This window comes from Anguilla anguilla, chromosome 8 (assembly GCF_013347855.1).
Source record: "Anguilla anguilla isolate fAngAng1 chromosome 8, fAngAng1.pri, whole genome shotgun sequence".
In the NCBI taxonomy this organism is placed as follows: Eukaryota; Metazoa; Chordata; class Actinopteri; order Anguilliformes; family Anguillidae; genus Anguilla; species Anguilla anguilla.
In genome coordinates, this window is record NC_049208.1 from 9,221,565 (window position 1) to 9,246,771 (window position 25,207).

General features: G+C 48.7%; 1 protein-coding gene across 2 annotated transcripts in view; it reads right to left on the bottom strand.

Moving 5' to 3' along the window:
* Positions 1-2,595: 2,595 nt before the first annotated feature.
* Positions 2,596-25,207, bottom strand: part of nrbp2a (nuclear receptor binding protein 2a) — a 59,641-nt gene continuing 37,029 nt past the window's right edge. The window contains exons 2-18 of one of the 2 annotated variants that reach the window (XM_035429798.1): positions 15,381-15,503; positions 14,455-14,556; positions 13,444-13,527; positions 12,501-12,541; positions 10,894-10,988; positions 10,645-10,668; positions 10,049-10,132; positions 9,558-9,613; positions 8,470-8,565; positions 7,894-8,026; positions 7,497-7,599; positions 7,346-7,396; positions 6,763-6,898; positions 5,950-6,003; positions 5,430-5,493; positions 4,370-4,425; positions 2,596-2,731 (exon numbers count right to left, since the gene is read on the bottom strand). In XM_035429798.1, coding sequence (XP_035285689.1) covers positions 2,645-2,731; positions 4,370-4,425; positions 5,430-5,493; positions 5,950-6,003; positions 6,763-6,898; positions 7,346-7,396; positions 7,497-7,599; positions 7,894-8,026; positions 8,470-8,565; positions 9,558-9,613; positions 10,049-10,132; positions 10,645-10,668; positions 10,894-10,988; positions 12,501-12,541; positions 13,444-13,527; positions 14,455-14,556; positions 15,381-15,503 — 1,389 coding nt within the window. In that variant the 3' untranslated portion in view covers positions 2,596-2,644. Of the gene's footprint in view, positions 2,732-4,369; positions 4,426-5,429; positions 5,494-5,949; positions 6,004-6,762; positions 6,899-7,345; positions 7,397-7,496; positions 7,600-7,893; positions 8,027-8,469; positions 8,566-9,557; positions 9,614-10,048; positions 10,133-10,644; positions 10,669-10,893; positions 10,989-12,500; positions 12,542-13,437; positions 13,528-14,454; positions 14,557-15,380; positions 15,504-25,207 lie in introns of both variants that reach the window. The other variant, XM_035429797.1, reaches the window with a different exon arrangement.

Sequence of the window (25,207 nt, forward strand, 5' to 3'; positions counted from 1 at the left end):
TTCCTGGAGATCTACCGTCCTGCAGGTTTTCATTTCAAAAACGCTAACAAAAGCAGACCTCATTCAACAGCTAGAGCAGTGCTGCCCAACCCTGTTCCTGGAGATCGACCGTCCTGCAGGTTTCCACGCCCCACCCTAAAATAAAGCTCTTGGTGGTGTAGTGGTACTGTAAGAACAGAGACTGATATAAATAAGTCACGAGGAGAGGACGCATGACTGGGTGGTGTACTGAAGTCTGAGGCAGAGAGGACTGTCCAGGCTCTGCGAAATCCCTCCATTAGTGTGAGAAGAGGCACAACATGCAGTCATGCCCGTAGTAAAGAACAGTAAGGAAACACTTGCTTAATAGTACTCGTATAGTGACACTGGCATAACATCGTGCAGGAGCATTGATGGGAACCAGAAAAGCCTCTTTGAAAGCTTGCAGAAATAAAAATGTATATTTTTTTAATAAGCATTAGCAGAAAATGCTTAAGAGCATTATATACAGAATAAGAGTAAATTGAAGAGTAAATTGTTCACAGGATGGCCCCAGAATGAACAGTGATTTACACACTGAGAACAGACGATGGAGGAGGTTTAAGTCGGTCTACTGGAGAATTTGGCCACACAGCCTGGTTATCTCCTCCAAATTTACCTTCTAAATTTCTTCTGTCCCTCTGAGGAAAAACAGGACCACGGTCTATGGTTAACCACAGTTAAGATGGATCCCGTACAGGTCTAAGAATGGGACATTTAATGTGTCTGACTGTCCACTGGGCATTCATTAAGAGCAGTGGATGGTTACTCATTTGTCCTTCAGCCAAATGACCAAATCACAGTCTGTCATTCTTAGCACATCTTCTGTAATCCTGTAGTGAGTGTTTGTGTGTGCATGCCTATGCGTGTGTGAGTGTGTGTCCCTGTGTGTATGCACGCACACACAAGTGAGTGTGGGTATGAGTGTGTGTGTGTGTGTGTGTGTGTGTGTGCACGCTTGCATGTGTGAGCGTTTGTGTGAGAGCGTGTGTGAGAGTGTGAGTGTTTTTGTGTGCATGCTTGCACGAATGTGCGATTGTGTGTGATTGTGTGTGTGTGTGTGTGTGTGTGCGCGCGTGCACGTGTATGTGTGTGTGTGTGTGTGTGAATGTGAGTGTGTGCGTGTGCATGTTTGCGTACGGGGGGGTGGGGTGGGGGGGGGGGGGGGGTGCTTAATGTGCACACCTGCCGAAGGCCGCGATGGAAGATCAGCAGCCCCACAGACGGGAGAAAGCTCACAAGGTCACACGTTTAATACATTCGGTCCTCACAGAGGCGGGGCGCCCCATGGTCAGTCGGAGCCACCAGAACGACCGGCCGCGAAATCGACAGCCCGCCCGCCGATCATGGGGCTCATTCCATTGCAACGAATGGACGCTATTTCACAGAGGAGGCTCGCGGTCCATTTCAAACTCTGTCAAAGTGTCGGAAGTGTTCCGCAAATTCAGTTAAGACTTTAAAGGGAAAAAAACAAACAAACAAAACAAAACGAGTATCAGACGGAACAGATATTGTTGTGGATCACTAAGGGACAAACAAAGGCACTCGCGTGTCATTTGCTTGCCTGACTGACTGACTGACTGACTGACTGACTGACTGACTGACTGACTGACTGACTGACTGACTGACTGATTGATTGATTGATTGATTGATTGACTGACTGACTGACTGACTGACTACACATGCAAAACCTTAACCAAAAAAAGACAGCATACCTATATTTCAGAATTCGCTTGACGGGGAAGCTAATAACATTATAAGGTTATGTATATATCCATTTATATATTTTTTTTATTTCACACTGGCTGGCCAGCTGATAAGTACACAGAATATACTGCCGAGACAAATTTGAAGCTATACATTTATGAATTTAATTCTGATTTCTGAAAATTCTGGAAATTCAGACTTCTTGAAAGTAAGCTCCTTTTAGCAGTGACAAGTGGCTAAACCTTACGAAATAAATCTTTTCTTTTTTTTGGACAAATTTTAGACATTAAGTTAATTAGCAAACCAGTATCAAAATCAGAAGTTGAACTAAAAGCACGGATATCGGGAAGGTACAGTCTTTCTCTAATGACTGGACTTTCTGAGGCCCTCCAGTTTCCTGTCAGAGGGTTCCTCCTCAATGAGCCTTTCAGACGAGCTGTGGCTCTGTCTGTCCTTATATAATATGACAATGAGGAAGAAGCACGTTCACGAATGCAGAAAAGAAGTGCGTCTAGACAAAATCAAGAGAGAAAGTCCTGATGACTGCAGCACTGTGGGAAGGCTGAGCTCTGTCAGTCCTCCCACAGGAAGCCGACAGAGCTCTGTCAGTCCTCCCACAGGAAGCTTGCTGTTGTGATGTAAGGTCCCAATGCCTGGGTCCCCCGTGGTCATCTTCCGTGCCCCGTTCTGACCAGCTGAAAGCTGAGCACCTTTTTTTTCTTTTTTGCCCCTCCTCCATGAACTCCCAAAAAAATCTGTCCTTCAGACCCCACCCAGGAGTCCTGACACTTAAGTCCTGGTTATGTGGGCTCTGGGACAACCTTACGTTCATGCCCCCCCCCCCTGTTCTGATGCCCCCCCCCCCCCCCCCCCCCAGCGGTGGGGGGCAGTTGTACAGGGGGCAGGGCACAGCACGTCTTCAACACAGCCCAGGGGAGCCAGACGCCCCAGCCTGGTGTTTACACAGCGCCTCCTCCAGGAAGCCGGCCAGCTTCTCGCAGTCCTCCTAAAAAAACAGAAAGGGCTGTGAGCGCTCTGGACAAGAACAAGGAACATGGCCCACCACCGGTAGGCCCAAACACGACACCCCTACATACAACTACACTACCCATACATACAACTACACTATACCCCTATATACAACTACACTACCCATACATACAACTACACTACCCCTACATACAACTACACGATACCCCTACATACAACTACACTACCCATACATACAACTACACTACCCATACATACAACTACACTATACCCCTACATACAACTACACTACCCCTACATACAACTACACTATACCCCTACATACAACTACACTACCCATACATACAACTACACTACCCATACATACAACTACACTATACCCCTACATACAACTACACTACCCTTACATACAACTGCACTATACCCCTACATACAACTACACGACACCCCTACATACAACTACACTATACCCCTACATACAACTACACTACCCCTACATACAACTACACTATACCCCTACATACAACTACACTACCCCTACATACAACTACACTATACCCCTACATACAACTACACTACCCCTACATACAACTACACTATACCCCTACATACAACTATACTATACCCCTACATATAACTACACTACCCCTACATACAACTACACTATACCCCTACATACAATTACACTATACCCCTACATACAACTACACTACCCCTACATACAACTACATGACACCCCTACATACAACTACACTATACCCCTACATACAACTACACTACCCCTACATACAACTACACTACCCCTACATACAACTACACTATACCCCTACATACAACTACACTATACCCCTACATACAACTACACTACCTCTACATACAACTACACTACACCCCTACATACAACTACACTATACCCCTACATACAACTACACTATACCCCTACATACAACTACACTATACCCCTACATACAACTACACTACCCCTACATACAACTACACTATACCCCTACATACAACTACACTATACCCCTACATACAACTACACTATACCCCTACATACAACTACACTACACCCTTACATACAACTACACTACCCATACATACAACTACACTATACCCCTACATACAACTACACTACCCCTACATACAACTACATGACACCCCTACATACAACTACACTATACCCCTACATACAACTACACTATACCCCTACATACAACTACACTACACCCCTACATACAACTACACTACCCCTACATACAACTACACTACCCATACATACAACTACACTACCCATACATACAACTACACTACACCCTTACATACAACACGCAACAACGGCTCTGGGGCATGCTTGACTGAGGAGCCATAGCAGATAACTAACATTCATTTAGCATTTTTTTCCCCCCAGAAGCTCAAAGAATTTATAGTGTATTCAGGGCATAAATACAGATTAGTTTTACATCTTACAAACCACAATATAAAATTTTGTTTGTTGAAATGCTCATTTAATAAATGTTTTCTTGGGAACCTTCCGGTATACTGAAGGGGGCACTGAGTAAAGAGTTCTCCTTCATCGCACTGCAAGGAAAGGGAGGCAGCCTGGACCCCAAATTCCTCCGAAATCAGCACGCAGGTATCCAGTCACACCTACCTCACAGATAAAGGCGTAGTGCACCAGCTCATTGGCCAGGTCCTTTGGACTGTCAGCTGAAACACACACACACACACACACACACACACACGCACACGCACACGCACACGCAAACACAAACGCGCACGCACACGCACACGCACAAACACACACACCCATCAATAACCTTCCTAACAAACAAAAAATTATTTCCAACTATTATTTTTCTCCCCCATTTTAAAATGGCCAGTGCTACCAAATGCCTAGCGTGTGCAGATGGGTTGAGATATCACACATGACGTGCTGGATGTTTTGCTATGGCAGAAACGGTCAGTCACACAGTCAGTTTGTACTGAAAGAGCTCTATGACGTACAGAGAGCTTGCTCCGCTCAGGATACGAGAGGCAGACTGACTGAGGATCATTTGAAAAGTGTAATTCTATGCCGCCTTTCTAATCTTCCTCTTTCTGAATGAATCAAAACAAAACTGAGCGGTGAAGATACAGAGCTGGTAAATGTTTGAAGACTCAACTTTAACCAGCTGAAAAACACCATCTGACCAAAAGGTGGCGCTGTCCCTGAGATTAAGGGACAGGGTCTTTTCCCTCTGAAAACCGTTCAGCGAGCTTTGCATTTAACGCAAGGTCACATCTACAGGGAAAGAACCGGAGGGGTCAAGGGGTCAAACCAGGTCCGCTTCAGTAAAAGGTCTGCTGCGTCTCGCATGAACTCGCCACTGTGCGTCCCTTTCACGCGTCACAGTGTAGCGTGCGCTTCCGTAACACAACACCGCGACAAGTCAACAAAAACGCATCGACCGCAAAGACGCCGGTAGCGAATCGGCAACCGACGCTCCTCCGTAGAGCCGAAAGCACCGGTGTGTGACAGCCGTCCCGAAAGCCGTTACGGGTGATTTAAACGCTGTGTAGTTTGTGTGTAAGAGGCTGGCGGGACAGCCCCGGGGCCCGATAGCACCGCGGCGCTGTAGCGGCTAAGGCTGACATTTTTTTTTTGACGGCGGCGTTGGATCGAGGGCCGCGAGGGTGGGGGTGCGGGTGGGGGGGGGGGGGGGGGGACTCACAGGGCAGGACGTCGCAGCTGAGCTGCCGGTGGAGTTTGTCATCCATCTTCAGGAAGAGAGAGAGCTGCACGGAGACAAGAGGGGGGGTGGGGTGGGGGGGGGGGGGGTGGGGAGGCATTCAAAATGGATCACGCAGCCACCATAGATTCCACTCCACTGCATTCCAATCACACTTTTATTACCAGCACACCTACAACCCCAGCAGCCCAAAGCACTCCCAGTGTGCCGTACCCCTGAGACAGCACAGACCAAAGTCAATACGGGGACACATTGGCCAGCTCACTTTCAACATGCAGTTTTTTTTGTATCAGTAATCAGATCCATGCAATTGTTTTCAACTGCAGTATTTTATACGCATTTAGACTGGTTTCATTCTCATTCAACAGTAAAACAGTGAATGTATAATATTTGCATGAACCTCTTAAAATAAAGGTTTACAGAAAGAATACCCGGAACCCCCCATCCACAACTTGGTTGGACAGCTGGGATTGGGCAAAGCAGAGAGTAGATATTGACTTACATGCGTTTTGGTCCCTTCCTCATTAGACTCCAGATTACAGTGCATCTGTACAACCTAAGAAAAGAACCCCGGTCAAAGCTAAAAACAGGACATTGGCTGAATCAGGAAAAGGTTATTTATATATTATGTAAATATATACATTTATTTACAGGCATTTGAGCATTTTTTTTCTAAACAAGAGTGAGCGCAAACTAGCATCTACTGTCTTCTGTTGGGCAAGTCAGGAACACCGTGCTTATAAAATCCAATCAGAAAATGAAAAAGGACAACAGAAAATCTAAATGTCATCCTGTCCAAAGAAGTTTATAGAGCAAAAACATGGCCCCTATCAACAAAGCCAGCATGAGTGATTGTTCTTCTAGTTCCCACAATTAACACAGTATATACATTTCACACAGTCTGCCAAACTCTGGGCTTTGGGCTAGCCTGAGATGAACCCAATGGGTAGGCTAGCCTAACTGGAACCTCAATCAATTTAGTAGGTACAATTTACCAACGGACACGTTTTGGCTAATGCCATTCTCCACGGACGTTTTGGCTAACGCTGTTTTCAACATTATGACATCAGCCGAAACATGACCGTCAATAAATATACCTACTAAACCGACTGAGGTTCAAGTCATTTAAGAGAGTGGTCCTCCATCTTCTTTTTCCTACTTAGTTGTTGTTTTGGAGAACCCACGCACCAGAAAGGCTAAAACTAAGTGCAAGCTAAAAGCTTCTACGCTGGACCGTTTCACAGCAGAGCTCCTGCCCTTCTCCCTGCTCCGCGGCGGCCATTTTAGGTCCCCGCCACTGGGCCCTCTTACGCACCTTCCTGGTCTCCATCTCCTGGGGCTCAGGGGTGGGGGTCTGCACCGTCTCCATCTGCTCCTGGGACAGCGAGAGAGCGCGCGGGATGGGGTGGGGTCGCTGGGAGGCGAAGTTCATCAGGGGGTAGATCCCGTTTCTGAGGGAGGCCAGAGAGGGAGACACACGGGAAATCACACGGCCACATGGTTACTGTGACAACAGCCGCACTTCCTGTCCGTCTGTGAAGAGAAGGTTCAACTGGGCCCAAGATCAACCACTGTCCTCTCTGACGGAGGGTCCCAAATATTACCATTCATCTCTCATCTATCGTTTTGGTATTTCCATCTTACGTTTAACGGCTGCATTTTAATCAGTGCTTTTGAAGTAAAAGTATTTGTTCAAGTGCACAGTTTCTGTACCCCCCACCCCCCCCCCCCCCCCCCACATGAGACTTGACCTCATAACATCGTGGTTAAAGGTGCAGAAAACCAGCCGCAGCTAAACTGGGCAGTGACTGTTGCAATATAAGGATTATTTTAACATTACAGACTCTGACTCGACCCAGTCCTGCATCTAAGCGGTCCACAGCAGGGGGCGCACTTACTTGACGTCCTCCAGGAACTTGTCCAGTTCTAGAGGGGAGACGTGGGAATATCTGCACGGGGGACGAAGAGGAGGGTGAGTGACATCACCGAGAATCAGAAACAGCTCCTTCCGTGGTCTGCACAGCGAGGACGGAGAACTCCTGCACTCACTTGAGCTGGACGCCCGGGCGGTCCTCGTGCTCGATTTCGGCCATGATGCCGCTGGGGTCGAAGGACTTGGTCTTCTCCTCCAAGCAGTTCTCCGGGAGCAGGTCTGAAAAGGGGAGGGAGCGGTGCAGTGTTGGTAAGGTGCTGGTACAGCGTGGACTGCTGACACAGCTGGGCGACAGTGTAGTATAATGGTTAAGGAGTTGGTCTTATAACCTAAATGTCGCCGGTTCGATTCCCCCACTGCCGTTGTACCCTTGAGCACGGTACTTAACCTGCATTGCTTCAGTATCCAGCTGTATAAATGGATACAACGTAAACGTTATGTAAAAATAGATAAGTAAGTAAATAAAAAGTCGCTCTGGGTAACAGCGTCCGCTAGCAATCCCCCGACACTCACACTGGTTGTTGATGAAGCAGTGGGCGGCCAGAAGCTTCAGGGAGTGGACCTCAAACAGGACCCGGTGGAAGAGCAGGTCGTGTGCCGTGGGCCTCAGCTTCGCCTCAGGGCGCAGGCAGGACTGGGTGAACTCCTACAGGGGGAGGAGGAAGAGGGAGAGAGATGGAGAGAAAAAGAGAAATAGAGAGGGGGGGGGGAGAGAGAGAGCATTAATGTTAGCCATTTCTTCACCCCCATTTATAGAGTTTAAGTACTTGGGTCTGATCTTACTGCGTGTCACCTTTGCTTTACCAGTACTGTGTAATTCCACAGCAATAAAACACCAAGAAAGCAAAAGTGAGTGTTCACCCTGGTGGTGAGGTGTGGTACTACTTGGAAAAAAAGGAAAAAGTGCGTTTTCAGATAACTTAACATTTGCAGATTACTTTGTAAAAACTTCGATAAAAAAGTGACTCCGTCACATTGTTCCGGCAATGCCACGAGAATGTAATGCTGTATCTAGGTCTGAACCTCATAGTTTGGTGTTGTGGTCATGACCATTTCCTGTGCAGAAAGGAAACGCGATGAGTCACTCACTCTCATGAGGGGGTCTTCTAGTGACTGTCCTGCAAGCGTAATGGCCTCCTTGGACACTACAGTGTCTCCATTGGCCTGGATTTCCAAGACAGCCATCTACGGGACAGAAAGACATCAACAACGTCACAACCAATTAATTTCAACTGAGGGAGAAAAGCCATTCAGTTGAATTTACTCATTATTCCCGTGAGAGTCAAATCAAATTATCACAGAAAGCTGTATTCAAATGGATTCAAAAATAGGAATGTGGTGGTTTTTCACGGTCTGTGTGAGTCAACCTGCCTGTGTTTGCACGTGTATAAGGGGACCATCATATGCATCGCTGCTCTTTGGGAGTCTTTCTGTAGCCTTGGTTTAACAATGAGCTTCTGTCTACCTGTGCTTTACATGGTGCTCGCCTTTCATTTACCTGTGTTTAATGTGTTCTCATTCCATCTACCTGTGTTTAATGTGTGCTCTCATTCCATTTACCTGTGTTTAATGTGTGCTCTCATTCCATCTACCTGTGTTTAATATGTACTCTCATTCCATCTACCTGTGTTTAATGTGTTCTCATTCCATCTACCTGTGTTTAATGTGAGCTCTCATTCTATCTACCTGTGTTTAATGTGTGCTCTCATTCCATCTATCTGTGTTTAATGTGTGCTCTCATTCCATCTACCTGTGTTTAATGTGAGCTCTCATTCTATCTACCTGTGTTTAATGTGTGCTCTCATTCCATCTACCTGTGTTTAATGTGAGCTCTCATTCTATCTACCTGTGTTTAATGTGTGCTCTCATTCCATCTACCTGTGTTTAATGTGAGCTCTCATTCTATCTACCTGTGTTTAATGTGTGCTCTCATTCCATCTATCTGTGTTTAATGTGTGCTCTCATTCTATCTACCTGTGTTTAATGTGTGCTCTCATTCCATCTACCTGTGTTTAATGTGTTCTCATTCCATCTACCTGTGTTTAATGTGAGCTCTCATTCTATCTACCTGTGTTTAATGTGAGCTCTCATTCTATCTACCTGCGTTTAACATGTGCGGTTTCTCTCTGCCTGTGTGTGTTTCTGTTTTTGCGGTGAGGTTGGACAGGAGATGTTACCTCCAGGACACAGATCCCGAAGGAGAAGATGTCGATGCTGTAGTCATCTTCAGCCACTGGAGAGAAGAAAGCGGGAATAAACAGTGTTACAAGTGAGGTGCAAAAAAAAATAAAAAATAAAAACATGCGGCGCATTTAATAAATTAATGCTGAACCCAAATATAATTTCTGCCTTTCGTATGATGTCATTGCCGTGGCCCCTCCTCCTCAGTGAGACGCATGGACCAATAGGCAAACAGAGAAGCAAGTCCCACAACAGGGCAGCGTTAGGGCCTGGCACTGGCATAGCTACCACAATAACACGGGAGAAGCACAGCAGCCACAGCCAAAACATACCACAGAGGAAGAAGACAGGCTGGCATTGAAACCCACGGCCAACACATGCGGCGGGCACAGACAGACAGACGGACGGACAGAGGGTCACTCAAGGTCGCCAGATCAAGAGGAACAGACAGACAGACAGACAGACGGACAGACAGACAGGTACTCACGGCCGTATTCCGGAGCGAAGAAGTGCAGGTTCCTCTGCTCGTCTCGGTGGTGCCGCACTTTGCCGTGGACGGCCTCGGGGAACACTGAACGGGAAGAAGCAGAGACTGCTGGGGAAAAAAAAAGCGGCCTTCTCTTTCCGCAGCAACGCAAACACAACCGAACGTAACGAGGCAGACCCGCAGAGCCAATTTTAAAAAGAACGCGCTCCACTGCATAACTTGTACTACACATAACTGAAGTCACTGTAATTAAAAAAAAAAAATTCAGACTACATTTGTAAAAAAAAAAAAAAAAAATTAGCATTGGGGAAAATGAGACATTTGACCAACCAAAGTCCGTAGAAATCTATAGTTGAAAATCAAAATGAAAACTGAAAAGTGTTAACAACGTGGACCAAATCGTGCACAGGCACAAACCACACGGCTCTTTTGAATCTCGCTGAATTGGCCGCGTCCGGCAACAAAAAAAACCGGCGATTCGATTTGGGTCACGTCCCTGAAGGAGCTGTTCCCTATTCCGTGACCTCTGGGACCCTGACAAGCTTCACGGAGGAGAACGTGCCGGAACACGTGATGCGGGCGGGAATGTTTCTTACCGTTCACAAACAGCCTGTGCCACACTGCGGGAAGAATCAGAGACACAGCGGTTACTCTCCAATATAAAGCATTTCCTGTTACCACAAGAGACTTATTTACAACCGTGTACTGCAGACATAAACTCAAAAATTTATTCATCTAACCACTACGCCAGTTCTCAAATTATTCCTCTCACAGGGAGTTGGCTGCAGGTTAGACCAGCTAGAGAATTCAGTTAAGTGGGAGTTTGAGAATATCGATCAGCGCACCTGAGCCGATCTTGATGAGCCCGTTGTGCTGGATGAAGATGTTGTCGCAGGTGAGGTTGCCGTGGATGATGGGCGGGTCACAAGAGTGGAGGTAACTGAGGGACGACAGTCAAAAAGCTGAGGTCAGCACACCTGCGTCCCCGGTCCACACACAGGACTCCTCGCGCCCCATACAAAAATTTACACTTTCATATTTTTTAATATCGGACACTGACATTGAAGTTAAGCAATAATTACGTTCTATACGTCGTCATGCTTCAACTGTCCTTGCACAAACAAAACTGCACCAATTTTGTCCTGAAAACAATGTGTAGATTAATGGACCGACAATGTTGAAACAATGGGACAGATTTACAACTGATATTGGCATTCAAAAATTGGCAAAGAAAAAGGGAATAAAAGCGTGTTAAAAAAACACCAGTAGTACAGGAGATTAAGCACCCACAGGGAAAACTGCATCCTTTATAACTTTAAAAAAAAAACAACAACAAAAGGAAGTATAATTATGATGACAAACTGTGCTCATTATTTCCCAATAGCAAACCTTCAGATTTCACAGATTTCCAACGAAAGGAACATTCTGTTCTTTTACACGGTGATCCAGCTTATTTTGTCATGGAGACAAAAGACAGGAGTCAAATGTGAGGTATAATTAGCTCATACCAGTCCACCAGGAATAGAACAAAACGTGTTCTCTCGGGTCTTTTGAGAGAGAGCGCACAGGGTTAAGCAGGGGATGCTGAATTAAAACAGGAGCGTGGAAAAGGCGGGCCATTTCGCGGCATAACCCGCGGCAGGCAGTGTCGTATCCCGTCCGTCATGTTGAGTGACAGGGCTCTCCACGGTTACCGAATCCCTCTGACAGCAGCTCACAGCAAAGATCTCTCTCTCTCGCTCTCTCTCGCTCTTTCATTACCTTTCTGTCTGTCACTCTCACTGCATGTGCACAGTGCACGCACACCCACACGCACGCACGCACACACACACACATACCCACACACACGGGTGTGCACTCACAGACGCACGCACACACACACACACACACACGCAAGCATGCACATGAACGCACACACACACACAAACACTTGCACACACACACACGCACGCACGCACACTCACACACACACACACACACACACACACATTTAAGTTCACCGGCTTGATTAATTACCCGATTTAGCGGTTTTCCCCACGGGTGTCTGAAGTGTAATTTTTAAAACTCTGGTCTCTGTCTCTGCTCTCCAGAGCCTCTGTTCTGCAGCCGTAGAGGTGTCTTGTTTTACACCAGCGACCGAAACCAGCTCTGAACTGCCTGAAGATTTTTTTTAAAAATTTCACTCCAATTTTCTCAGGCAATGCACCGCCGGTGAAAACATCAACAAACAGCGTCTAGCAGGACAATGTGTGTGAACTCCACCGAGCTTTCAGGAGTGGAATCACCACTGTGGTGACTTACCACAGCTACGGCTCACACATACAGTTTAATTCAGTGTCGGTAGTGAATTCACATCATCGGCCATTTTCCGGAGTGTAACTGTGGATTTGAAAGGCCGGGGGGGGGGGGGGGGGGGGGGGGGGGGGGGTGTGGCAGCGGGCGTGTCTCTTACCTGAGGGCGGAGAGGATCTGCGTGCACCACCTTTTCCACGCCTGGAACAGGATACAGAGACACGGTGAGCCAGCAGCAGCATTCATGTAATTAATTACATTAATTGCAGGCATTTTCTTATCCAGAGCGACTTACATTTACATTGTATCCTTTTATACAGCTGGATATATAATACCAAGCATTGCAGGTTCAGCACCTTGCTCAAGGGTACAACGGCAGTGTCCTAGCTGGGAATCGAACCAATTACCTTCAAGTTACAAGACCAACTCCATACCCATTATACTACACTGCCGCCTCACATGCTACAGCCATGGTTAAAAAACCTTGGCTTGCCATCTACAGATATTAAACATGCATTCTTACAGCTGTTGCAGTCACTGCATCACTCAGCTAATGAATTGGATTGTTAAGAGAAAAGATATGTGCCTGACTGGCTTACAAATACGATTGCATTCCATTAGATGGAAAAAAAAACGGCTGCAAATCTTTCTAGCAGCTGTTTAACAGAATATTATTTACACAGTCGGGCAGTTTGTCAAGGACGCCCATCGTGTACGAATTACCCCAAGCAAATAATAGGGTTTGCTATTGTCAAACAAACATAGTATTTCCAAGTCAAGGAATTTGTGTATAATAACTTTCCAGTAAGCCACATCAGCACAGAGAAAAACCTGGCAAGTAGGTCAGTATCACAGATCAGCCGACGCATATATTCAGAAGACTATTACTTCACTGCTTGTGCAATACTTACAGTAGGTGTATGGATATGATCATAGTAAAATAAAAAAATTCAATGCAAATTTGAAACAAGAAAGCTACAATATTGCTAGTTAAATTCAAAATCAATATAAGTTACACGTATGATACCAGCATCACGTAAAACACAAGCACACGTAGCACACGCTCCTTTTATCATTTGGTAATGATAAAAAATTACCTTTACATTCATAGTCTTATGGTTTTTCTTGGTTTTCTTCAGGAACTGCTTGAGGCTGCCCGATGACATGTACTCAGTGATGAAGATCACCTGTGGCAAACGGGAAGACAAATTCAGAGGACTGGAGAAAAGAGCGTGAAGAAGAGGAAGACACTGAAGGGGGAGGTCGGTAGCTCCGGAGGGCGAGGTGTGGTTGGCGACTGTGGCGCCCAGGGTACGGAAGGGTTCGGTTGGTTAGGGATCGGCGTTTCATCGACCGCATGCGAACACATCGCATATGAAAGGTCTTCCTCTGACTCCACTCTGTGCGAGCTGAGCTGTGGTGCGAGGTGTGAAAAGAACCAGAACAGCGACCCCATGTGTTTCAGAGGGGAACTGCGGGTGTCTACGCTCTCCTTAACCGGCAGCGCGAGCACAACGCCGTTTCCTAATTGGGGCGGGACTAGAGATGCTCAGCCCCGCCCTTGGGCACCGAATTTATTATTTAAAAAAAAGAAAAGTGTGTGGGTGTGGATACAGCACCTCTGTGAATAAAGGTGACTTAGGTGCATTAACTGTCTTAACTACTACTTGTATTTTTTCCATAGACTGCGTTGTTGCCGTTCTCGTTGTTAGTGTTAATCAGTTTAACCTTCAGGGTCCAAGTTGAACTACGCGGTTGTTCCCTGCACTTGGACCGGTACTTCTCTCTAGGGGTTTCATCTTACTTGTTCCTGGTTATGGTTATACACTTTGTTGTACGTCGCTCTGCATAAGAGCGTCTGCCAAATGCCTGTAATGTAATGTAATGTAATGTAATGTAATGTAAAGTCAATGTTGACGTGGACACGTGTGTCGTGTTGAAAATGGCGTTGCGAGGCACGTGTGTTTGCGTGCGTGCGCACATCTGCCCGTACATCAGGAACAACCACAAGCACAAGAACACGCGAGTGTTATGGTAACAGAAAGTGTGTGTGTGTGGGGGGGCGAGGGGGGGAGGGGGTGGCGCCTGATTGGCTGGTCCCGCCTGTCACTCACTCGCGCCCGGCTCTCCCTCATGTCCAGCCAGTACTTGTGGAACTTGACGATGTTGGGGTGCTCCACCTGCATCAGGTTCTCGAACATCTCCTTGATCTTGTCCTGAGACACAAAGACAGGCCGCCGACAGAAGTCTTTTTATAAGAGGGGACAGCAGTGTCGTGATGATGATTAGGCAGCGAAGCTTGTAACTTAGAGGTTGCCAGTTCATGCCAGTTCATGGTACACAGCTGTTGTAATGTTGGGCAAGGTACTTCTTTTTATTTTTCATTTAATTTAAGCTTTATTTAACCAGGAAGTCTCTTCAGATATTATATCTCTTTTACAAGAGACATCCAACTAAGGCAGCAGCAACAATAAGTAAACATTAAAATGAATAATGCACAGATTAATAAAATAAAAGACCACAGAGCACTAATAAAACGCTAAAAAGGAGTAACATTAAAAAAAACTAGGACATAAAATACAATCACATCGCAGTACATTACGCACGGAAAATCAGGATCGTCTATTAAAAGCAATTTCAATATTCCTTCACTCCGTCGGATGATGCGTTTAAAATCCTGAATTGAGGGCAATGTCTCCAGCTTAATGCACTAAACCCAGTAAACTGAAAGGATATCGTGCACAATTACGAGCTGCACTGCTCTTGGTAGGGATGTCGGTGAAGAAAATAAATAATACATTACACCTGCAGGCTGTTAAGGGAAGATACCTTCATGGGGACTCTCCTGGAAATGATAAATGCTACCTGCACCTGTACCTGCCACCTGTACTCTAAAGATGAAACAGACCCACAGAAACTGCACACCAGTCAACCTCATGGGGCTTTTTGTATGGAGAAGCACAGCAGCGATGACTGTTTTTTTGGGTTTTTTTTTTTTTTTTTTAAATCACAGGCAGTTGAAAAAAAGAACACTCCGTACTTCCAGGGCCTTGAAGATCTTCTTGTCAGAAAACTGAACTTCGTTCCACACCACCTCCACCCCCTCCTCTGTGTCCATGGCCAGAGAGGCAGTTTCAATGCCTGGGACATTACCCTGGCTCAGCTGCAGGGGGCGACAGAGAAACACAGAGAGACAGAGAGAGAGAGAACACAGCGGAGAGCGAGAGAAAGAGAGGGAGAGAGAGAGTATACATTAGAGTTTACATTCAAATTTACATTCCTATCAACTACTGTCACTGTGAAGCACAGGTTAAATGTAGAGGAGAAATGCTGATGTCAGATATACTTAATTTAGTGAAATAACCTAAACCTGTTCGGTTTAACATATCCATTTAACACCTGTAACAGATTATTGTAAGCAGCTGCTCAATGAACTGTTGATTGGGAAAGAGAAGAGACAAATAGCATAGTATGACAGATGCACACGCTCACATGAAACACACACACACACACACACACACAAACTCTCTTTCTTACACACATACACACACTCACACAAAAACATGCTCTCTCAAACACGTGCACACACACACACACAAACACAAACGCACGCTCACACATGTACACACTCACATGAAAACATTCTCCCTCACACACAAACACACACATGCACACACTCACACAAAAACATGCTCCCTTACACACAAGCACACACACACACACACACACACACACAGGTAGGTGTGGGGCTTCAGGTCAGGGGGTGGGGGGAGACCAGAGCAGACTCTGACAGTACAGGGGCTGTGGCGGTCAGCTTCGGCTCCTCTCCGCCCTGAGCTGTCACCTCCGTGTCACCCACCAAGACGTCTGAACAGCTCACACTCACACTCGCACCCCCACGCGAAGGAACCGAGGCACCCCCATAAACACTAAAAGGAGGAGAGCCCCAGAGAAGTCACTCCAGCCACACTGTGGATGCTACATCTCGTGGTCCAAGTTAAACTATGCGGTTGTTCCCTGCACTTGGACCGGTACTTCTCTCTAGGGTTTTCAACACACTTGTTCCCGGTTATGGTTACACACTTTGTTGTACGTCGCTCTGGATAAGAGCGTCTGCCAAAGGCCTGTAATGTAATGTGATGCACGTTTCTTGGAATAAGCAGAAAAAAAACGAAATACGTTTGTGCTCGTAACCGGCTGTGTTTTTTTTTCACGTGCTTTTTTGGGAAGAGAACAAAATAACATGTTTTCCCCAGGTCTCGCCTTGATGTGACAGCTCAACCTGTGATCATATTCAATGTCAGGCACACTTTTTTTTTTTGTCCAATCATTCCCCCCAAGGTCATTTTTAGACCCAGTACCAGACCAAACTCAACTCAACACTGTTTTCATCAGCAGTTAATAAAACAAAGGTCCCTCTTGCTTAAGGTGGCAGGCCGCTTTTTGGCAGGACGACAGCGCCAGCGTTGCGCAAGCCGCTCGAGCAGCTAGCGCTGGCGGCGCTAAAAACGCGGTCGCGGTCGAGGGCGAACGCACGCCCACGCATTTTTTGTTTTTGTTTTTTTTAAACAGAGCTCATCTCCTCCCACCACAGGCCGAGTGTAAACAGAAAGCTGCCCCCCTGCCGCGTCCAATTACCTGAAGCCACCCCCCCCCCCTCCCCAGAGCCCCCCCCCCACCGGCAGAATCTCTGGGCTCTCAGCTGACTGGAAAAGTTCCCCCGACCGACTTCCTGGCTGACTTCAGCTGTGACCGCCTCTCTTTTCTTTCCTTTTTTTTTTCTTGGCGTAGGTTGAGAAGCTCCACTGTTTACGTTTTTCTTTTAATGCCCCCCAAGAGGCCTTATGTAACCCCTCAAACCCCCGCTCCCCCCCCCCTCCCTCCCTCCCTCCTCTTCCTCCCGTTTGTTTTAGTTTGAAGGGCAATGCGTGGAAAGGGGGGCTCAGAGGGAGAGTTCTGACCAGGAAACGGGGGGGGGGGGGTGGGATGGGGGGGGGGGACATTCACAGAGGTAGAACGAGCACCGTGACGCATCTGTCCCGCGGATTCACGCGTCGTCCTTCGCCCCTCGATGACAGGATTTCGGGCGGATTTACCAGAGAGAGGGCGGGCACCGCTGCCCTTCGCCCGCGTGGAAAGACGCTAACGGGCTCGGTGCCAACGCCGGCGTGTGGGCGGCAGATTTATCGGCGGTGCCCCCCAGAGGGGCCGTGAAGGCGGGCAGTGCCACGCTCTCGCAGCCTCTCGGCGGTGTGTGTGTGTGTGCGTGTGTGTGTGTGTGTGTGCGTGCGTGCGTGCGTGCGTGCGTGGCATCAGCACAAAAAAGTACACGCCGTCCCACTGTGGCGGTAACAGTACAGGCACTGTTCAGCGGGCACAAAGCGGAACGGGGGGGGAAAGCTGTTTTTTTTTGTGTCAGCTGTTCATTGGCAGTCGTGTAAAAAGAGGGCCTCGTTGCGGGAACGGCTCGCCCTCCGTTTCCGGAGAATTCTACGCCACTGTGACACCCTGAGGCAGAGGTAGTCTAAATGAGACGACTGGCTTCCCAATTCTGCAGGATGTATTAATCCCCCACCCCCCCCACCCCCCCGTCATTTCACACAGAGGACACGGCGTGTAAATAAACTCCCATAAAGAGTTTACTGCAGCCAGGCTTCCAGCCGGCTTGACTTGGAGCCAGACTGCGGGACTGTCGCGCTCTCAGTGATCGGGATGGGGGGTGGGGCGAGTTGGGGGAAGGCTGCGCTCACACCAGAGGGGGCCAGCGCCGTCAGCGCCCAGACACCCCTTCGGGGTAACCTCGAATCTGGCTACAAATTGTGCGCGTGTTAAAAAATTTTACAGCGCGGCTCTTGAACCCGAGCCCGGAGTCTGGTTACGAGCTCGTAAACGCGCGCGGACGCGCTTCCTGATCCCGTTTGTTATTAACGAGCCTTCGAGGACGCGGGACGACGCCGCACCGCAGGCTCCACCGATCGACGGGACGATTACGGCTCGTTCATAAACTCCCCCCAACCCCCCTCCCCCCCCCCCCCCCCCCCCCCCCCCCCCCCCCCCCCCAGATCCCTAAACGTAAGGGCCCTGAGGCACATTAACCGTGCAGTGGAGCCCGGCGGAGGAGTCGTCTCCGCGCTCTCGCCGGTCGATGGCTAACGGCTAAACGGCGGCTCATTGGTCCATTCTGCGGCCGCGAGTTCAGCTCAGGCGCAGCCGCCGAACTGCGCAAGAGCGGCCTCATCTCGGTGAAATGCATGATGGGGGCTGTGGATGAGGACGTGGAGTCAAAGTGAAGCTGAATGTGGCCAATGTGTGGAGTGCCCGTGCAGAATGCTTCTCTAGACCCGGGCAAGAACTACTACTACTGCTTCAGGCTCCGCCTCCTGTGGGGGAACGAGCTGTCAATCAAAGCTGAACCCACCCCTGCCTTCCATGATTCACTTAAAAAGCAAATTATCAAAAAAATTAATTTTTTTTGAAAAAATCGTTAGTTTGGCTTCTAAGCAGGACATGCAGTTTCATCACGCCGAACGTATATGGATACCTGGCATCGAAACAAGAGAAGGAGTTTGCCTTCGTTAAATTCTTAAAATAAATAGTGCTCAGGACACAAGATGTAGCCTACTATCATACATTGAGGCTCTATCATACATGGTTGGTATGGCCAGCTAAACGCTTCATGTTTCCTCTGGGATTTTTGTTTATCCTCACAGCCCCTACTCTAGGCGCCCCTGAAAACATTTCACCCATCATTTCACCTCTGTTCACAAAAGCATCGGGTGAAATGGCTACGCACGTGAACACACGCTGTGTTCCTACCGCAAATCCCCATCCGTCCACCCCTCCAACCGATTCTGATTCTGATAAATGCCTTTATCTCGATCCAGAAATGCCTCCTTACTGAACACTCCACGCGTTATTTATTATACTCTGCCTCTACAAAAATTTCCTCTTTTCACGAACGAGAAGGAGATTACGCAATCGCGATCTGATTATTTGCTCTTCCGGTCGGCTGCGTGCGCACACACACAGACACACACAGACACACACAGACACTCACACTCACACTCACACTCACACTCACACTCACACTCACACTCACACTCACACTCACACTCACACACACACACACACACACACACACACACACACACACACACACACACACACACACACACTCTCTCACACACACATACACACACTCACACACACACACACACACACACGCACACACACTCTCTCACACACACATACACACACTCACTCACACACACTCACTCACTCACACACACACACACACACACACACACACACACACGTCCTGTTTGTTCTCCTCAGAGAGCGGCGGACGTTCCCCTCGTCGTACGAGGAGCGGCCCTTGGGCGGCTGCCCAAACGAACATAACCCAGGGGCAAAGTGCTCGGAACAGGTCAGCCGATGCGAGTACAGAGCATGCTCAGTGCGCCACCTGAACACACACACAGCTTGGGGTTTGTTTTCGAGCACTTGTATGGATTTTTTCCCGAGAGCTTTAAATGCGATGTTTGTAGCAAATACTCAAAGTTATAGAACAGGCATAGAACAGCCCCAGGTGCTTCACACTGCAGAACAATGAATGCTGGTTTTTTCTGTTAACCTGGATATCATGAAACAATGTAGCCCCAAGAAACCAGACAAGGTGAGCTGGCTGCAAACTCTAACAGTGCTACCAATCAATTGATTAATGTATCAGGTAAGCACTTAGCGACACTAACACAAGCACATTGGCTTCTTTGACCCAGTCCTACTGGAGAACACCACTTCAGTACCTCCAGTACCTGTCCTTAATGCACAGAGTGACAGGAAGGGGAATAAGACTCCTGCTGCCCAGCACTGTGAGCCAGTCCAGGTTTTGCGAGGAGCAGGAAAGTTCACTGAGAGGAAACTTCCTGTTGGTGGTTCACCAACGTGCTGAATAGGCTAGGCTAAACCACTGGCGTTAAGCCCTGGAGGGCCACAGCATCCGGCAGCTACTCGTGGCTTCCTTTCAATCACCAGCCAATTTAGGCCTTGCAGAAAAAAAGAAGGTGTGTGATTAATTTAGGCCAATTAATGACATAAATTAGTCATCGAAGTGCAAAAAATGCAGTGAAAACCAGCGGAAACCGCTCCCTCCGGGACTGGAGTCCAACACCGCTGGCACAAACTGTGATGCATTGTGGGTATTGTGAACCATCTCAGCAGAAGGAACGGCACATGCTGAATACGAGGAACGGCACCGCCGACCGCACGCGACCGTTTCCTGTTTCCTGTCCCAAACGGTCTTGGAGCCGAACCGAAACGTTCTCGCTGCGCTCACACGCTCTCCGCTCAATGGAGCCACCGCAGACTCAAAACAGGCACAAACACGCAAAGCGCTTTCTGGCGCCGCTGCTTATTGGGAAACATCGCCAGGGCAACAGAACGAACGAGGCCCCTGTCACATTTTTTAAAACAACCACACCCGCAATTTTAATAGAAACCAGGAAGCCCCCCCCCTGCCGCGGCACCCCCCTTCCCCCCCCACACACACACACACACACATTACATAACAGTCAAACTGGGTTGGACCCACACAGAGCTATTTTCGGGTGGGGCTTACACGCTCTTGGCTGGGTCGTGGACTTGAGCAATCAACACGCAAAGCAACCAGAGCTCCAGACCGGCCTGGAGCCGACAGCGAGTGACAGCTTCACTCAGCGTGCGCTTCACGGAGCCTCGCTCTCTCCTCCCTGGCTCCCTTTGGACGCCCAAGCAGCAGCATGTGACACCTGATTATTATGTCATAACGAGTGATCGAGAAGAATACAGTTACGGGACAATTCAAGTCTGAACCACTATCGGCGGCCATTTTCTGAACTTCGCCTCACGCTCCCAGATACGAACTGCATTAACTACCCCGAGTCCAGACCCCAGCACACCGATGTGTGTGAATTTACCGATGAGCAAAATAACGCGGAGTGTTTCCACAAGCGTCTGCGCCGCATCTCTCCACAGATCGTGCTCTGAATTCAAAATGGAGGCACCTCCAGGTGAAGTGTCACAGCACACGCCCCGACCGCTACCGCTCCTCGCTCCCAAACTCGGTAAAAATAACAAGCGCCCCCAGTCAAGATGGCACCGTTCACCGTTCACCGCCCCCCCCCCCAGAGAGAGAACACTCTGCCCCAGCACTGCGGGCGTTGGCACGACGACGATGCCAGCTGGTTTTAATCTGCCAGATGTGCCCGCGGTGACAAAGCCATTCCAACGAGGAACACCACAATCACCACCTCCTCTACCCCCTCCCATCCCCTGCTCCGGGGAGTTTGGGAGGCTTTGGCGTAGGCTGCTGGCCTGCTGTTTTTAGCTCGCCAAAAGTTCCCAAACCGATTAGTCGTTGCGCAAGACCATCTTCCACGCCACGCGGGGCCTTTCGACCAATCCAAACGGACTAGCCCGGCGCCTTCGCCGTCCCCCGCCCCCACGCGGCAGTGGATTTTGCTGCCTCCCTTCCCCTCTCCTGGGAGCTGCCCTCACGTGCTGGCAACAACATTTGGCTCCTTTCATTTGTTAAAAAAAAAAAGGGAAAAAAGGAAAAAAAGGAAAAAAAAGAAAAAAGAGTTCCCCAGAGCTCTGCAGGGCACTGCTGTCACAACCAGCGAGCAGAAGTGAGCAAATTGGTTCAAGGCACCACAGGACTGATTGGAGTGAAGGAGAGGATTGTGGGAGTTCAGGCTGAGGTCTGCACTGGGGGGGGGGGATTCGAGGCGGGGGGGGGGGGGGGGGGGGGCTGGGTGACTGACGGCCAGGAGGCCCCTTGTTGATCCTGATATAATGTTAACATGCCTCAGCGGTAGTGGGGTGTGAAAGGGGTCGGGGGAGAACTTTTATTCACTCAATTAAGCACCGATTTAGCCAAAAAAAAAAGAAAAAGTGTGACTGCTCAGCAGTGACAGCGCTAATGCAGGGATTAGAGGGATTAGAGCAGGCCATCCCATAATACATGTACTGTAGTATCTGAACGGCTGCAGCAGCCTCAGTAGTAAAAAAGAAAAAAAAAAAAATAGTAATAACAAATGATTTAAATGCTGACAGTTTGAACACATTTACAGCTTATGATTCAGCTCTACAGCCAGGAACCAATCATCAGGCACCAGTGAGAATAAGTATTCTGGGAAGTGCGACATGTTCTGTAGCGTTAAATGAAGGCGCGCTCCTCCTGACCTGGCGACACGCAACATTCGGAGAGGGGCGAGCAGGGCTGCAGCGTTCCCCAATAATTACTCGCGCGAAGGCCCCCCGAGGAGCCCTGAGGGGTACGGTCACCGGGTTCACGAAACCGACGGGAGCACAGGGGCGGAGTGAAGGAGGAACGTCAGGGTTCCCCCACTCATTTTAAGAAATCATTTTCCAGGACTTTTCAAGGACAATTTCCACGACTTAGACTCACAGATATGAAACATGAACAATGGTAGCCCAAAGCCGGTGGTGGACCAAGGAGGGGGGGGGGGGGGGGGCGAGGGCTCATTCCCAGACGGGATTACCTTTCCAGACTGGACTGGTTCCCAAACCCCGTCGCTAATGCTCTGAGCTGAGTCACAGACGCACGGCCCGCCAAAGCCGCCAAAACAAACGCCATCGCACCGGCGCTGGAGTCCGCCTGGCACACGGCCAGCATACCGCATGAGCGCGTGCAGCACCATATGGCAGAGAGGGGGGGAGAGAGACAGGGTGAGAGGGAGAGAGGGACAGAGAGTGGGAGGGATTGGGAGAGAAAGAGAGAGAGAGAGGGAGAGGGAGGGAGGGAGAGAGAGAGAGGGAGAGAGGGAGGGAGGGAGAGAGGGAGAGAGAGAGGGAGGGATTGGGAGAGAAAGAGAGAGAGAGAGTGAGAGAGAGCGCGAAGGTGGGAGGGAGGGAGAGAGAGGGACGGAGAAAGAGAGAGAGAGTGAGAGAGAGCGCGAAGGTGGGAGGGAGGGAGAGAGAGAGAGAGAGAGAGAGAGAGAGAGAGAGCGAGCGCAAAGGGAGATGCACGTGGCGGTGATGTCATGCCAGCTGATCAGCAGGGCTCCGTGCCGCAGCGTTGGCGATCGCAGCGGCTCGGTCTCCGTGGGACGCCGTCGCGGCGCAAAGCTTCCCGGGGACAAAAGGCATCGTTGTCCCCGCCCCCGTCCCCGCCCCCGTCCCCCCCGCGGAGCGCTGCCTGGCTCCTCATCCGTTTCACACTCATTAGATCAGGGAAACGGAATCAGAGAGCTCCGGGGGAAAAGGGGGGGGGGAGGAAGGGGGGGAAGGGTCAGACTGGTCGACACGGTGAATGGGGGCGGGGAGAGAGAGAGAGAGAGAGAGAGAGAGAGAGAGAGAGAGAGCGCTGCCATGCCAACCACGTCTCTGAGTCTTTGAAGTTGAAAGCGGCTGCTGGACATGATCTTATTGGGTCTGGCTGGCAGCAGCGGGGGGGGGGGGGGGGCAGCCCCAGCATGCAAGGCCATTACCACAATATAAACGAGACCCACTGGGGGGGGGGACAATGGACCAACAAACCCAAAGACCTCTCTAAACACAGCTGCTTTCCAAAAAATAAAAAAAATAAAAAATAAGCAATGATTTTCATCTGTGTTTGGAGCGCGTTCCCAAATAGCAATGCAAATGAACCTTCAAAGAGTTCAAGAGTGTACAGACAGTACCCTGATCCTTGTATGGATGTTAAAACGTGTACAGACAAGACAACCGACTCCTCCTCCATAACATTATAACCATCTATTAAAAGCTTAGAACTGTTTAAGTGCTACTGGCGCTATCGATCTCATCTGAGGTAAAGCTAATTTCAGTTTGTCAGTCACCACTCCTTTGAACGGCTCCAAGCACTTGACAGGAGCAACAGTTTCATAGAATTCGCCATAAAGACAGCGTACATACTTGTAAAGGAATTTGCACAAAACGCTTCTGAAATCACCGACGCAAATTAATTCACCCTAGAGCTTCTCTCTGGCCCATTGCCCTGAGAAACCCTGTGCATTAGGAGCGAGGCACAAGGAGTACTCAAAACTCAAAGGCCCAAAGGCTGTCCTTGTACGCACCAGCCTCCTGCCACCCCTTCTCAGACGGTTTTACAGGACGCAGTAAAAAATACAGCCGAAGACTACGGCGATAAATCCGACATCACTTCCACCAAGCTTCTCGTGTTCCAGCAAATCAACTTCCTCCTCCTGGAAAAAAGGATTTTCTAAATTACAGAGAGTTCAAAAAAACACTCTCTGCTGCAAACATAACAAACACTGCCTCTATTTATAGAGATTGTTATCACTGTTATTGTTATGTCACGATCCTCGCATCTTCGATTCTGTGGCTGTGTGTAACGAAAGAGAGTGAGTCTCGGCTCCACTGTAACACTGTTGGTGTCAAATCTCCACACCGGTACCTTGCTGTTAAAATGTGCAGGCGGTGTTTTTTTTTTGTCAGAGAAGGAACTCAAACCACTGGCTACGGTGCTTCAGTTGGGTTAATCAGCAGAAAACTGAATGCAGTTTCATTTCTTAATTATGCCAAACATAAATCCACAAAGACTAATTCCAAATGCAGCACACTTTATGAACATTATGACTGTGGTGTGGGGATGGCTGGTTTAAGCAGCCACACCTGCCCTGGATCAAGCTAATTAGACCTGGCCAATTGGATAATTGGTTAAGAATTGGATAATTGGCCAGGCTAATTGGGCCCAGGAACAGGAGTGGCTGCACCTGTGCGTAGTGAGGTAATCACTGCGCACAGGTTAAATCTGCCATCCCCACCCACACAGGAGAGCTCTCTGCCATGACAGGGTTTTACATCTGCTCATTTGGCTGTACCATCTTGCCAAACCCTCGTGAATAA